Raw genomic sequence first — 12,957 nt, 5'->3', positions numbered from 1 at the left:
CGGTACGCCGCGCTTGCTGGCAGCGACACATTAGGATCTGTCATCTGCTGAGCATTACCTTATTTTAAATCTGTCTCTTTGGAGCTACGTAACTGCATAAGAAAATATTAAAGTAAACAATAACTGGATTTACACAAATGCGTCTGATTTCCATATTTTTCATCACTTCATTTTATTACTCAGTTTACTGATATGCTCATTTATTTATAGGGCAATCCAGTATTGATTCATTCCAATGCACTATGCATAAACACATAAAAGAGAGTGATAACAATAGGAATACATTTCCAGTCTTTTAAATACTGCATTTTTTCCAATAGCCTTCATTAGATGCACGGTGCACGGATGAGCTCCGTCCTGCGGGGCCCAACCTGTCCCTCTACCAAGTGCCCCTGGATTTATGGTGGCAGAGGTGACACTGGGATGCAACCCCTGGCTTGGTGGCAGCTTCTTTACCAGTGTGGCTGCCCTCCTCACCAGGTGTGCTTCAGAGCAGACCTGGTATCCCAAAGGGCGGATTGAGATAAACACAACTTCCTTGAGTTTGTTTTTCTTTTCCATGTAGGACAGGAAGGACATTAAAATCTTGAGGAATGTGTGATGTGTCACTGAGGAACATGGTGAATGGTAATGGGTTGATGGCTGGACCTGACGATCTTTTCCAGACACGATTCCATGACTCCATGAAGTGCTGCTTCATCTCCCCATTCACCATTTGAGCCTCACCTGCCCTTGCTGGAGGCAGGAGGGGTCATTTCATCTCGTACCCGTGGGGTGGATGTTGCCCCTCTATCACCTGCTGGATCAGTGCAGATAACCCTGGATGGGGCTGAAGGGTGATGCTCGCTCAATGCACATAGTCCTCATGCTGGCCTCTCTAAGATTGCACATGGAGGCATTAGCCCACCTAGAGGACTTTTCTTTCCCCTTTTTTTCTCTAGGGGAGCTTTTTTTCCTCCCTTTTCTCCCTCTTAAATTTTTGGGTTTTCTTTTTTTTTTCCTGCAAACTGCACTTCTCTTTGTGCTCCCCATGAATATTTACAGGGAGAGCAGGACGCTACATCATCTGCGTCATGGGAAGGAGCCCATAAAAATGCAGTGATGAATGGCACGAGTTCCCTCTCTAGTCCTTCTTGTAAATGGGCATAAAAAAATAATTCTAAAATATTAACCTGTGCTGTGGTAGATGGGTTCCTTTGCCATTTCTCTGCCATTTCGGAATGCAGCTCATACACATTTAGGCTCCTGCATCCTTCCTATGTAATTTCTTTCTCAAGGAAGGAGAAATGGGGGCCAGGAGGGAGATTGAAGGAAGGAATAAATCGTCCCTGCCGAGAGAAAACCTGACTTTTGTTTTTCGTCGTGATTAGATAAAGGCCAGTTTATTTCTCTGTCGGAGAATCACAAAAAGCTGCCCATGATGGCAGCTTAATGGCAACAGCTTGAAACGGACCAAGTTTGAATATCCTTGCAATGGAGAAAAGAGCAAAGCGAAAGCCCTGCTAATTACAAAAGTTGCTTTATGAAAGATAATTCAAAGCAATAATTTAGCAAACATAATCAAGTAGCGCAGATGGGGATTTTGATGAATAGTTTGCAACATGCAATTAGCAGCTCTTGCAGTTACATATCATTAACCCTCAGAGCACAAAAATTATTTTCTCATTATTAGATGAAAAGGTAAAATTAAGCTGACTAGACAGTAAAGGAACAAACTACAATTAATTACCTTCATTTATTACAGTCATTATTTTAAACTTACTTTTTTTTCTTTTTTTTTTTTTTTTAATTCTGATAGATGGATGAAAACATCTAAATTAAAAGTTTTGTTCTGCTAAATTGGAGGTGAAACTTTATGCACCCGTGCTGCTGTCCCACGGGATGGACACTGCATCCTCAGCCCAGGCAGTACGAGGCTGGCAAAAATCCACCCAGCTGCGAGCAGGGATCTCATATCGCTGCATTCCCATCCCCACTGTGCTGCATTAAACCTAATAATGCATCGTGCTGTGATCTGAAGTCCCTCTTCAGACCACCTCTTCCACTGACGTGGGCCTTGCAGTGATTTTTAGTTTTGGCAGAGGCAGCTCCTCATCCCCAACTTGCAAGTTTTGCATATTTTTGCAAGAAAATATTTCTTGTAAATGTGGGAATAAACCCACCCGGCGGGGTGTTTCTGGTCCCCACTGCCTGGCATCCTTCGCTTCGCGCTGCAGCCTCGCGCTCCGACGCGCGCACGGGTAGCAGATGGTTGACAGTCGCCAACTGTCAGCAAACGCACTGAAAAAATATATTTGGGGAAAAAGTCTAAACTTGGCAGTGTAAAAAAAGAAAAAAAGATACGTAGAGAGAATTGTGTTGGTGAAAACGCAGAGCGTTCTTGAGATGGTTTTGCTGCGCTGGGAATTGAGGTTGGGCCTCAACTGGGGATGGCTTGGGCGCTCCACTTAGCATATTTGGAGCCATGGAGATGGTGATGGCAATGCAGGAAATGAAGGCCAAGGGAAACTTCTCCCAGTGGTGCCAACTGGCACCTCCAAACAGCACCAATGGGTGATGCCACTGCTGCCAGCGCAGGACAAGGGGCAAAACCAATCCCATTGAGATTGGTGTCCTCCGCTCTCAGGAACTTTGCCAAAGTGTCACTGAACTTGTCAGGAAGTATTACGACAAAATTAAGAACCAGCAGCAATTTTCTTTCATTTCATAGCCTGCGCATTATAAAGTAAATTATTAATGCTTTTTCTTTTTCTCGGTTAAGCAGTTATTTGCAGCAGTGTCGGTATATTTCTCATTAGAAATAACATCATCTGAAGAATTTATATTGATTCATTTTATTTTTTTTTTTAATCTGCGAATCATGAACGTGAACAACATATTTATATGGCGTTCCCTTTAACTAGAATTCTCAGGCTTTATTTTTATATTATTGATCTTTTTGACGCGAATTGCTTTTTGGCCTTGTGAAAGCGATGTAAGCTTTCTGCCTTTGGAAGAACGAGTTGGAGCGGAACGAAGGGTTGGGTGTGCGTGCAGTGGGACTGTTCTCTTCCCTCCCACTTTTCTCCCTGACTTCTTTATCCATCAGCAAAAAAAAAAAAAAAAAAAAGAATAAGAAAATAGCTTGAATGTATTTTTTCATCAGTTTTCTTCAACATTTGGGGTCTCTGCTGCTGCTTTCTCCCCCGACAGCTGTTCCTCCTTGCGTAGAAAGAGCTCATTTGTGTTTCACTGCCACAAGTATTTAGATGGAAATAACTGATACTTATCCCGCACTTGATACGAGGATTCGGGGAGGAGCGTGTGCTGGATCCCACGCGGTATGGATGCGGGCACGCGGCCGGGCTGGGGAGTTTCACTGCTTTGTCAGTCAATTATAATAATATTTCTGCTTCCAAATGTTTAAAAAGTTGGCTTCGTAAGGTATAATCATGGCACAGAGGCCAGCCTGACAATAGTAATTAATTAGGCTATTACGCATTCTACAGTGATAATTGCTTTGCTGGAAAGTCACCAGCCATGAAAAAGAGCCGGCGCGGGAATGTCATCCATCACACGCCCCGCTCCCGCGCCGCGCTCACCTTGAGCCCGTGCTGCAGGAGAAACGGGGGGGGAAGAGAGAAATTAATGAGAATTTGGCTTTCCTGCCAAACATGCTTCCTAGAAGCTTGGTTTGGGGTTGGTGCCCCTAGGGCTGCTCTTGACGGGGATTTATTCAGCTTGGAGGGCTTTAGGCATGCTGCTAAAAACCCCACCTACTGCCTGTTTTGGGAATTGTCCCAAATTATCACAGAGGCCATGGGAAGTTTTACGGATCGTTGTCGCTGACATCTCCTGAAGTTTAGTGGGATGCTGAAAGAGCAGAGCTGGCTCAAAATCCAGCTGCTGTGGTTGGTTCACTGTTAACAAATAAAGCTGAGGCTGAGAGATGCCATCGGCAACCCAAAGCCAGGGGATGGATACTGGGAGCCACCACACCTATGGGATGGGTTGGGTTTGAGGGCAAAAAGTGTAATTTTGGGGCTGATGAGGTGGAATCCTCAGCGTCTGCTGTGGTTAATGAGAGGCTGCAGCCCAAGTAGGGGATATCCCTGGAAAATGTCCATATGTTTCACTTTGATGAAAGTGTTTTCCAACGTTTTCGGCAGCTCTGAAGTCCCAAAATGATGTTTTGCTTGGCCATTTGCCTCCGCACAGTAGTAGTTTTCAGGAGAAAACCAAACCTGAAATGAAACAAAATGCTATGACTCAAGATGAGCAAAATCCTTGAGAGCTGTTCCGAGCTCCTTATTCCTGCAGTTCCCACTGAGGTGCTTGGCCCTCTGTGGGGATGCCAGGGAAGTGGCAAGGTCCTGTATCTTCCCCTTCTCCAAAGCTGAACTGAGGGTCATGGTTAGTGGGCACAGAGGTGGTGGGTTGATGGTTAGACTGGATGATCTCTGTGGTCTTTTCCAACCTTAATGATTCTATGATTGTGTCTGTAAGGTGACATCAGGAATAAATCCCATGGGAACAGCCTATTTGGGGCCCTGGCCCATCTGAGTGGGCCCATCTCAGTGCTGGATCAATGGGGCACAGTGTGCCTGACACGATGTTCTCCCATCACCTTCCATTCAATGCCTCCCACTCTAAACTTTATTATTAGAATTTCAATGTGCCCCAAAGCCAATGCTGAAACTGCAAACAGGAAATTCCTCTTCAGCTGCAAAGAGGAAAGTCCGTTTGTATATTAGATGCTAAAAAAAGCACAACTTATACAATTTTAACAGCAGAAAAATGATCTTTGTGCTCCAGTGCCCATGAGCTGGGAAGGAGAAGGCAGCTTCGCTCAGGTGGCTGCTGAATTACAAATGAGCAGTTTGCTTTTATTTTGAATGACAAGCAATTTGCATCCAGGCTGGTGCAGCATGCTGCAAGCTCCATGAGAGAGGGGAAGAGTGGAAAAAGTGATGTGCTGTGCCTTGGCTGCATTGGGATTGAGTTTTGAGCTTGGTGGCTTTTTGAAATGGGAGCATTCCTACGGGGTCACCCCAGGACCTGGCTCTTGGGGACAGTGGGACATTCGTGGGGGTTTCCTTGTTCCATTGGAGTCCTGTCCTGGACATGCATGGAGTAGAGCTGGAGAAACTCATCCAACAGGCAGTGGCACATGGAGAAATGGAACAGGAGAAAATGGTTCTCACCTATGAATGTTGGATGGGGCAGAAGAAGGCACCACTGGTCTGGTAGCATGGCAGTGTGCCACCTCCCCACCAACAGCAGACACAGTGTGGCAGTAGTGGCAGAGGGGACAAGGGGACTGAGCTGAGAACTGAGTTCTGGTCCTATTGTATGGGACCCCGTGAGCATCCTCCCTTAGGGTGAGCATCGTCACACCAGCACAATACCAGGCAGAAATCTTATTTCTTATTTAAGCCACGGCATTAAATTATAATTTTCATTTACTCAGAGTGCATCAATGATTCAGAGTGGCGTGACATTACAGCAGCGCGAAGAGTTCTGCCCAAGGCAGTGCACAGGATGCGAGCGGGGACACCATCCCGTGCCCCCATCCATCCCCGTGAGCCCTTCCCTCCTCCAGCCCCAGCCCTCACCGCCCTTTTCCCATCTCCCTGCAGGTGATTGCACTTAGTAAGAGGAGCAAGGAGGCTGAGACGGCTTTCCTGAGCGTTTGCAAGCAATTGATCGAGGCTCCAGGTAAGGACCACGGCGGTGACCTGGCTGCATAGCGAGGAGGCAGCAGCGAGCAGCGGGGGCACAGCGCCCGGCCCTGGCCCTGCAGACGTCCGCTCTTTGCATGTTGCTTTGAAAATCCCAACCGAAGAGACAAGTGGAAACAGCTTTTGCCATCGCTGTGTTTCAGCCCCTGAGCCAAATGCATCTTGACATTAGAAAAGGAATACATTTGCTCAGCCCTTGTAATAACACTGCGGCTATCCCCAGTTGTCTTTTTGACGGTAAGTTGGGTGAAATGACACAGCCCCAGCTCCTGGCAGCAGACTGTGGGGGCTGGGACCCCTCCAGGGGCTCCTCACGCAGCTCTGGGGGGAAACTGAGGCACAGTGCTGTGCAGCAGCCCTGGGGCTATGCCCATCCCTGAGGACAGAGAGCTCCGAGGGGCTGAGGATGCACGGAAGGGCTCCTGCAGGGCCGCTAATTCATTTTCCAGACATTTAAGAATAACAAAATGTTTTAATGATTTCTTAGGGGAATTAGGGAGACATATTTTTGTCCTCATTAAATTTTATCCTGTGCTACAAGAACCAAATGTCAGCTCGCTTTGCAGAATCCAGTTATCTTTCTGGCCTGCCCTCCTCCTCAGCACCCTCCCTGCACACCCTGTCACCTGCACAGAGAGCACACACGCAGTCACATGCACACCACTGCAAACACAGGCAATCACACGCACGCCCATGCAAACACGTGCATGCATTTGCATATTCCAACACTTCTCCCTGTGCTTGTGCAATCGCATACACACCTGTGCAATCACATGCAATTGCATGCACTCACATGTGCACACCCGTGTGTCTGTCCCTGTCTGTCCCCATCCATGTGTCTCTCTGCAGCCGAACACTTCCCAAGCACACTATAAGTCCTGATTCGACAGTTTTTGCTCTGAATGGCTGCTGTCAACACAAATCTCTGGCAGCGACTGTAACGGAGCCTGATTGCTCAGCAAGAATTGTGATAAGTGAGCTGCTGTGTGTCTGTAATTACGGGAGAAAACCGTAAATCTTTGGGATATTGTTCACACAGATGTGGCGTGAAGGGAAGGGGGAGAAGCAGTAAAATGTGTTAAAAGCATAATTAATGTCATTGTTGTTGGGGATGATTTGATTTAAGCCCAGCTTTGATGTGCGGAGGGTATTGTAGGGCTCTGGTGGATGGGGTGGCGCAGGTTGGGATGAGGCAGCATGAGGGGTTGTCAGCACGGTGTAAGGGCTGCTGGTGCCAGGATGCAGCATGGGCACATGTGGGTACAGCTTGGATGCGTGATGGATTCATGTGGGTGCACCATGGGTGCATGCAAATGCACCATGGATGCACTGTGAATTAGTGTGGATACAGTGGGTGGATTCAGGTGGATTCACCGTGGATGGGTTTGTGTGGGTGCACCATGGATGCACATGGATGAAGCATAGATGCACTGCAGACGCACTGTAGATTAATGTAGATACACTATGGATGCATTGTGGATGTATGTGAGTGCACTGTGGGTGCACTGTGAATTAGTGTGGATGCACCATGGATGCACTATGGATTAGTGTGGGTGCACTGTGGATGCACCGTGGATTCATGTGGATACACCACAGATGCACCACAAATGCACTCTGGATGCACATGAATTCACCTGGATGCACCACGGATGCTCTATGGATCCCCTCTGCTCTTCTTTGTCCTCAGCACAGAAGGCACAGGGATTGGCTGCAGCTCCCTGAGGACATTTGGTGCTGCTGGCAGCTGTGGGGTGCTGGAGGGATGTGAGAAAGGGCTCCATGGTGCCAGGGTTGGGGACACAGCAGAGATTGGAGTTCCTGCTGCAGCACTGCTGCTGCTAAATGACATCCAATAACGCCAGCTAGTGGTGGGACTTATTATATAGACTGAAATATTAAAATATAGAGAGAGAGAGACTATAGGACAGCAGCTCTGGGGTGATTTCTTATTATGGGGATGAGTGGAGCTGCCAGCACACATCGCATCGGCACTGCCCCAGCATTTATCGACAGTGCCCTGGCTCCGGGGGGAGCACAAGGGGGGTCCCCAGCCCCTCTGCCATGGGTGTAATTACCCGCATTGTTAGCTTGCCTGCTTATAGGTGTTATTAATGGCCAGGAGAGCATCCAGCGCTCACTGGGGCTGTGCTGAGCATTTTCACTCTCCATCCCCTTTGGCTCAGTAGAGGTGGAGGGGCCAATTCCCAAAATTCCTGGGTGGGTTTCCGCAGCATGCTCACAGCTGGATGGACACTGAGCTCTGATGGCAGCTCCCATAAAGCATTCCAGGAGGGGTGGCACCGATGGCATTTGCACTATAGTGTCCAGTGGTGTCCTGGGGGACCCCGGACCCATTTTGCTGCTCACATCCATGCTGGGTGCTAGAAGGGAGGACCGCAGGCCAAACCCTTTGCATTTGGGGCAGATAACACAAAAACACCCACACTCTCCACAGAGGCAGTCGCACATTGGGGTTTTTCCATCTCCATTATGCTGCTTTCCCCTTGGATACCTGCCACTGCGCAGCTCCGTCCCACTTCCCTGTTTATCTAACTTTTTGACCCTGGAGAATTCCATTCTATTTCCTCTCTTTTCCACGAAGGAAAAAAAAAAAATAAAGCACCCCAAACCTATATTAACCTGGCTCAATAGGAGGCATTTTCTTGAACTTATTAAAAAATCCAGACTTGTAAATTAATTTGTTCATGTTGTACAATGGCAGTGCAGATGGACTCATTAGCATGCACACAACAAATAATTATAGATGAATTTTTAGCTGGCCTGCTTAATGGGCTTGCTGGGTTAATTATGTCAATGTATAATTACATCAGCCCTGGGAGACATAATGGCACACCCTGCTGAGCAGACACTAGCTAATGATGGTGTAATGCTGACAGAGGGAAGACATACGGCTCTGAAAGCACCTGCTTACCTCTGCACAAACTGCCATTGTCTGCACCCAGACTGGGGAGACCGGGGCCAGTGGTGCCACCACGTTTGGGGATGAGATCCTGCATGCAGCCCTAGCAGTGCTCAGTTCCTGGGGGCTTTGGAAGGGTGATGGTGGCACATGGTGGTGGCACATGGAGTAGCACATGGGATGACATCAAGGGTTCTGTTCCATCCATTGGGATGGCAGTGGTGGCACACGATGGTGACACATGGGATGGCATTAAGGGTTCCATCCATTGGGATGGCTATGGTGGCACATGGTGGTGAAACATGGGGTAGCATCAAGAGTTCCATCCCTGGTCTTAAGCAGGTTGCAGTTGGCTGCTGCCCTTGGCATGGAGGGTGCAGGAATGAGGATTGTGGCACTCATGCTTGGGAAGGTGGGATGGGACTGTTGGTGATTGTCCCCTGCCCCTGACATACAAAGTGCTGTTGCCTGCAGACCCTGCTCCAGTGCTGCTCCAGCGCCTTGAGCCCGAAAATCCACCCCTGAAGGATCTCAGCTGCCCCTGGAAGAAGTACCCAGAGCTCCTCGGCACCAAAGGTACCCAAAGTGCTGATGGTGCATGGGTGACATCAGTGCTCCCCATCCACGTCCTCGTGTGCTTCCAAGCACACAACCGTGTGACACATGTCCCTCCCGCAGAGCAGAGAGAAGGATCGTTGCCAGCAGCAGGACTCACGGCGGCTGAGACCACGCTCCCTGACATCGACAGCAAAGCACTTTTGGCTGAAACCTTGCTGCAGAGAAATGAGGCAGAGAAGCAGAAGTACGTGAATATAAGAAAGGACCCCCGTGGCACCTCCTGCCTGGTGCTGTCCGTCTGTCTGTCCCTCTCCCAGCAGTTTCTGGGTGTGCCACGTGGTGTTGCTTGAGCAAATCGCTTAAACTGAGGCTGGCGGACGAAGCTCATTAAGCGGCCTTTTAATTGTGAGGCTCCCGGCTTTCCCAGCGGCGCGCTTAGCAGCGCTTCATTGCTATTCCTTAACGCACCGCACCCGTAACAAACGAGGAATCTTTAAACCCTAAATTGCAGAGCTCTCCGAGTAAGTTCCTGGCAAGTAAGGGCTATAAATAATGCAGAATAACTTTTCCCTGATTGCTTCCCCCCTCTAATTAATGACAGGAGGGGTTGCATTTTGGTGCAGAAGCATTTCTGCTTTCCTTTCTTGGCTCCTTGTTTGGGGACATCAAGCAGGGACAGAGATAGGACAACATCCCTGGGTACCATGGGGTCAGCAGGGTCTGGGGGACACCACTCTTGGGAACAGAGGGTTGTCAAGGAACTGTAGAGTGTGGGGCTGTGCTGGGTGTGCTAGCGTTGTGCATTGCCATTTCCTCTTCCATTTCCCTAGTGATGTGTGTTGCCATCCCCTTTCTGGTAGAATCACAGAATAATTGATGTTTGGAAAAGTTCATCAAATCCAATGACCATCCCATCACTGCCATGTCCACTCACAGAATCATAGAATCATAGAATCATAGAATCATAGAATCATTAATGTTGGGAAAGACCTCTAGGGTCATCAAGTCCAATCCCAACCCATTACCCCATGCATACTAACCACATCCTTCAGTGCCACATCCCCATAGTTCTTGAACACCTTTGAGGATGGTGTCCCCACCACCTCCCTGAGCAGCCCGTGCCAGTGCCTCACCACTCTCTGGGAAAAGAAATTCTTCCTAATATCCAACCTGAATGCAAATTGGTGCAACTTAAGGCCAACACCACTTGTCCTTGCAATATGCATTGCCATCACTTTTTTTGTTTCTCTAGTGATGTGCACTGCCATTCACTTCTCCACTTCTGTAGCAATGTGTGTTGCCATTTTCCACCCGAAATGATTTTTTACCACTGGCACCATAAACTACATAAATCCGACCCTCATGGCTGATGCCCCTCTCTCCACAGGGGGCTGCAAGAAGCCCAGCTCACCCTGGCCATGCGGCTGGGGGAAGCCGAAGAGAAGATCAAGGTGCTCCATTCAGGTAGGAAGGATGGACTGTGGGAACCACAGGGTCCTGAACCCCCCAGCCCATGTCTCACCCCTGTCTTCTCTCTTTTTCCCCGCTGCCAGCGCTGAAGGCGACACAAACAGAGCTGCTGGAACTACGGTGTAAATATGATGAGGAGGCTGCCTCCAAGTGAGTCCCAGAGCGTGTGAAGAGACCCAAAGTTGTGGTCACTCCCTAATCTAAGATGTGTGTCTCTGCTGCTGTCCTAGAAGGACTTCTGCCAACCACTGATTTTGTGTCCCTTGCCTCTGGATTGGTTTCTGTGTACCATCTGATGCCTCTTGCTTCTTCTTTCAGGGCAGATGAAGTGGCCATGATCATGACCAATCTTGAAAAAGCCAACCAGGTGAGCTGAGAATTTCCAATAGGGGGTGGGAGCTGGATGCTCAGGAGAGGCAGGCATGGTGCTGGGATTTGGTTCTGCCCCAAGCATGGGGGTGCCCATTCTGATGCACTTTCTGGTCTCTTGCAGCGTGCCGAGGCTGCACAGAGGGAGGTGGAGAGCTTGAGGGAGCAGCTGGCAGCTGTCAACAGCTCCCTGCGTCTGGCCTGCTGCTCCCCTCAGGGTGCTGCCGGGGTGAGCAGCTCCTATAGCATTGGGGAACATCCATCCTGTAGTGGTTGGGAACATCCCAAGTGGCTGGAAGCAGTCATTGCAGCTGTGAGCATCCCACCGTGGTTGGGAGCACCCATAGCAGCTGGAAACATCCCATTGCATCCCAGAGCAAAACATAGAGGTTAGGAGCACCCATCATGACCAGGAGCATCCCATATAGACAGGAGCACCCATGCATGCAGCCAGGAGCACTCTCTTGCGCTTGGGAGCACCATTTTGCATTCAGCAGTTTCCATCACGTCTGGAAGCAGCCCAGAAGCAAAGCAGAAAGGATCCAGGCATTTTTTCATTGCTCTTGGGTCATAACATTGCCCATGCAAGATTATGGGGAGCAGCCTCCCATAAGGTGGGCAATTTGCACTTCTATAGCATTCCGCTGAACATGGAAGACCTCTGAGGACAGAGGAAGAGTCCATCCCACCCCATGCCAATGACAGCCCCCATGTCCCTGCATTGGGTGGCCAGGAGCTAATGCTGTACCCTCTCCCAGCAGGACAAAGCGAACTATTCCATGTGCTCAGGGTCAAGGCTGGAGGCTGCTCTGGCTGCCAAGGACCGGGAGATCCTACGGCTCCTGAAGGACATCCAGCACCTCCAGAGCTCATTGCAGGAGCTGGAGGAATCCTCCGCCAACCAGATTGCTGAGCTAGAGGGACAGCTGGCTGCCAAGAACGAAGCCATTGAGGTGTGGGGGCTTGGGTGGGCACAGGGTGGGCACTGATCTGACTGTGTTGGCTTCACACCATGAGTGTGTCCTCCACAGAAGCTGGAGGAGAAGCTGCAGGCACAAGCAGACTACGAGGAGATCAAGACAGAGCTGAGGTAGGCCTGCTCCCGCGGTTGGGTGCTGCGAGGCCACATCCCCTGCCTCACCGCCCCTCCTTTCTCCCCCAGCATCCTGAAGGCCATGAAGGTGGCATCCGCCAGCTGCAGCCTGCCCCAGGCAAGTGCTGTGGCGTGGGCCTGGCGTCCTGGTGGGATGCGGGAGGTCTACTGGCCCCGCCAGAGCCCCGCTGCTCCAGCCCACCGCTGCTTTGCCCCTTGCAGAGCATGTCGAAGCCGGAGGAGGCCCTGCTGCTGGGGAAGGAGGCATTCTACCCACCACAGAAGTACCTGTTGGAGAAGCCCAGCTTGATGGCCAGCACTGGTAGGGTACCGGTGGACACACATTGCCTCATGTGCCATAAGTTGCAGAAGCGTTGGTTGGAAGAAACCCTCAAGATCATCAAATCCAACCATCAACCTAATTCTACAAAGATCTTTGCTAAACCATGTCTTTAAGAGCCATGTCCACATATTCATGAATCATGGAATGGTTGGGTTAGAAAGGATCTTACAGCTCCCTGGCTTCACCCCTGCCATGTGCTGGCTGCCCCCAGCTCAAGCTGCCCAGAGCCCAACATGGCCTTAGGCACCTCCAAGGATGGGGCACCCACAGCTCTGGGCAGCACTGCCAGAGCCTCACTGCCCTCTGAATGAAGAAATCCCTCCTAGCATCAGACCTAAATCTCCCCTCTTTTATTTTAAAACCATTCCCCCTTGTTCTATTGCTATCAGACTGTATATATATAGTTCTGTTGTTGATCTGTGCCCAATCACTTGGTTGCTTCTCCGCATGTACTCTGGTGTGGGCAAAGGTCCAAGCCTGGAGC

The 12,957-nt window shown here is 49.6% G+C and overlaps 1 protein-coding gene across 9 annotated transcripts in view; it reads left to right on the top strand.

Moving 5' to 3' along the window:
• CUX2 (cut like homeobox 2) overlaps positions 1-12,957 on the top strand; it is a 53,356-nt gene that overhangs the window by 31,631 nt on the left and 8,768 nt on the right. For 3 of the 9 annotated variants that reach the window (XM_048964579.1, XM_048964577.1, XM_048964581.1), the window contains 11 exons: positions 5,619-5,697; positions 9,115-9,216; positions 9,319-9,442; positions 10,586-10,662; positions 10,752-10,818; positions 10,987-11,035; positions 11,162-11,266; positions 11,796-11,990; positions 12,069-12,127; positions 12,200-12,248; positions 12,353-12,452. In XM_048964579.1, coding sequence (XP_048820536.1) covers positions 5,619-5,697; positions 9,115-9,216; positions 9,319-9,442; positions 10,586-10,662; positions 10,752-10,818; positions 10,987-11,035; positions 11,162-11,266; positions 11,796-11,990; positions 12,069-12,127; positions 12,200-12,248; positions 12,353-12,452 — 1,006 coding nt within the window. Of the gene's footprint in view, positions 1-5,618; positions 5,698-5,863; positions 5,958-9,114; positions 9,217-9,318; positions 9,443-10,585; positions 10,663-10,751; positions 10,876-10,986; positions 11,036-11,161; positions 11,267-11,795; positions 11,991-12,068; positions 12,128-12,199; positions 12,249-12,352; positions 12,453-12,957 lie in introns of those variants that run through there. The other 6 variants (XM_048964580.1, XM_048964578.1, XM_048964582.1 and 3 more) reach the window with 5 other exon arrangements.

The sequence above is a fragment of the Lagopus muta genome, chromosome 17, assembly GCF_023343835.1.
Source record: "Lagopus muta isolate bLagMut1 chromosome 17, bLagMut1 primary, whole genome shotgun sequence".
Classification (NCBI taxonomy): domain Eukaryota; kingdom Metazoa; phylum Chordata; class Aves; order Galliformes; family Phasianidae; genus Lagopus; species Lagopus muta.
This window is presented reverse-complemented; position numbering and strand designations above follow the sequence as displayed.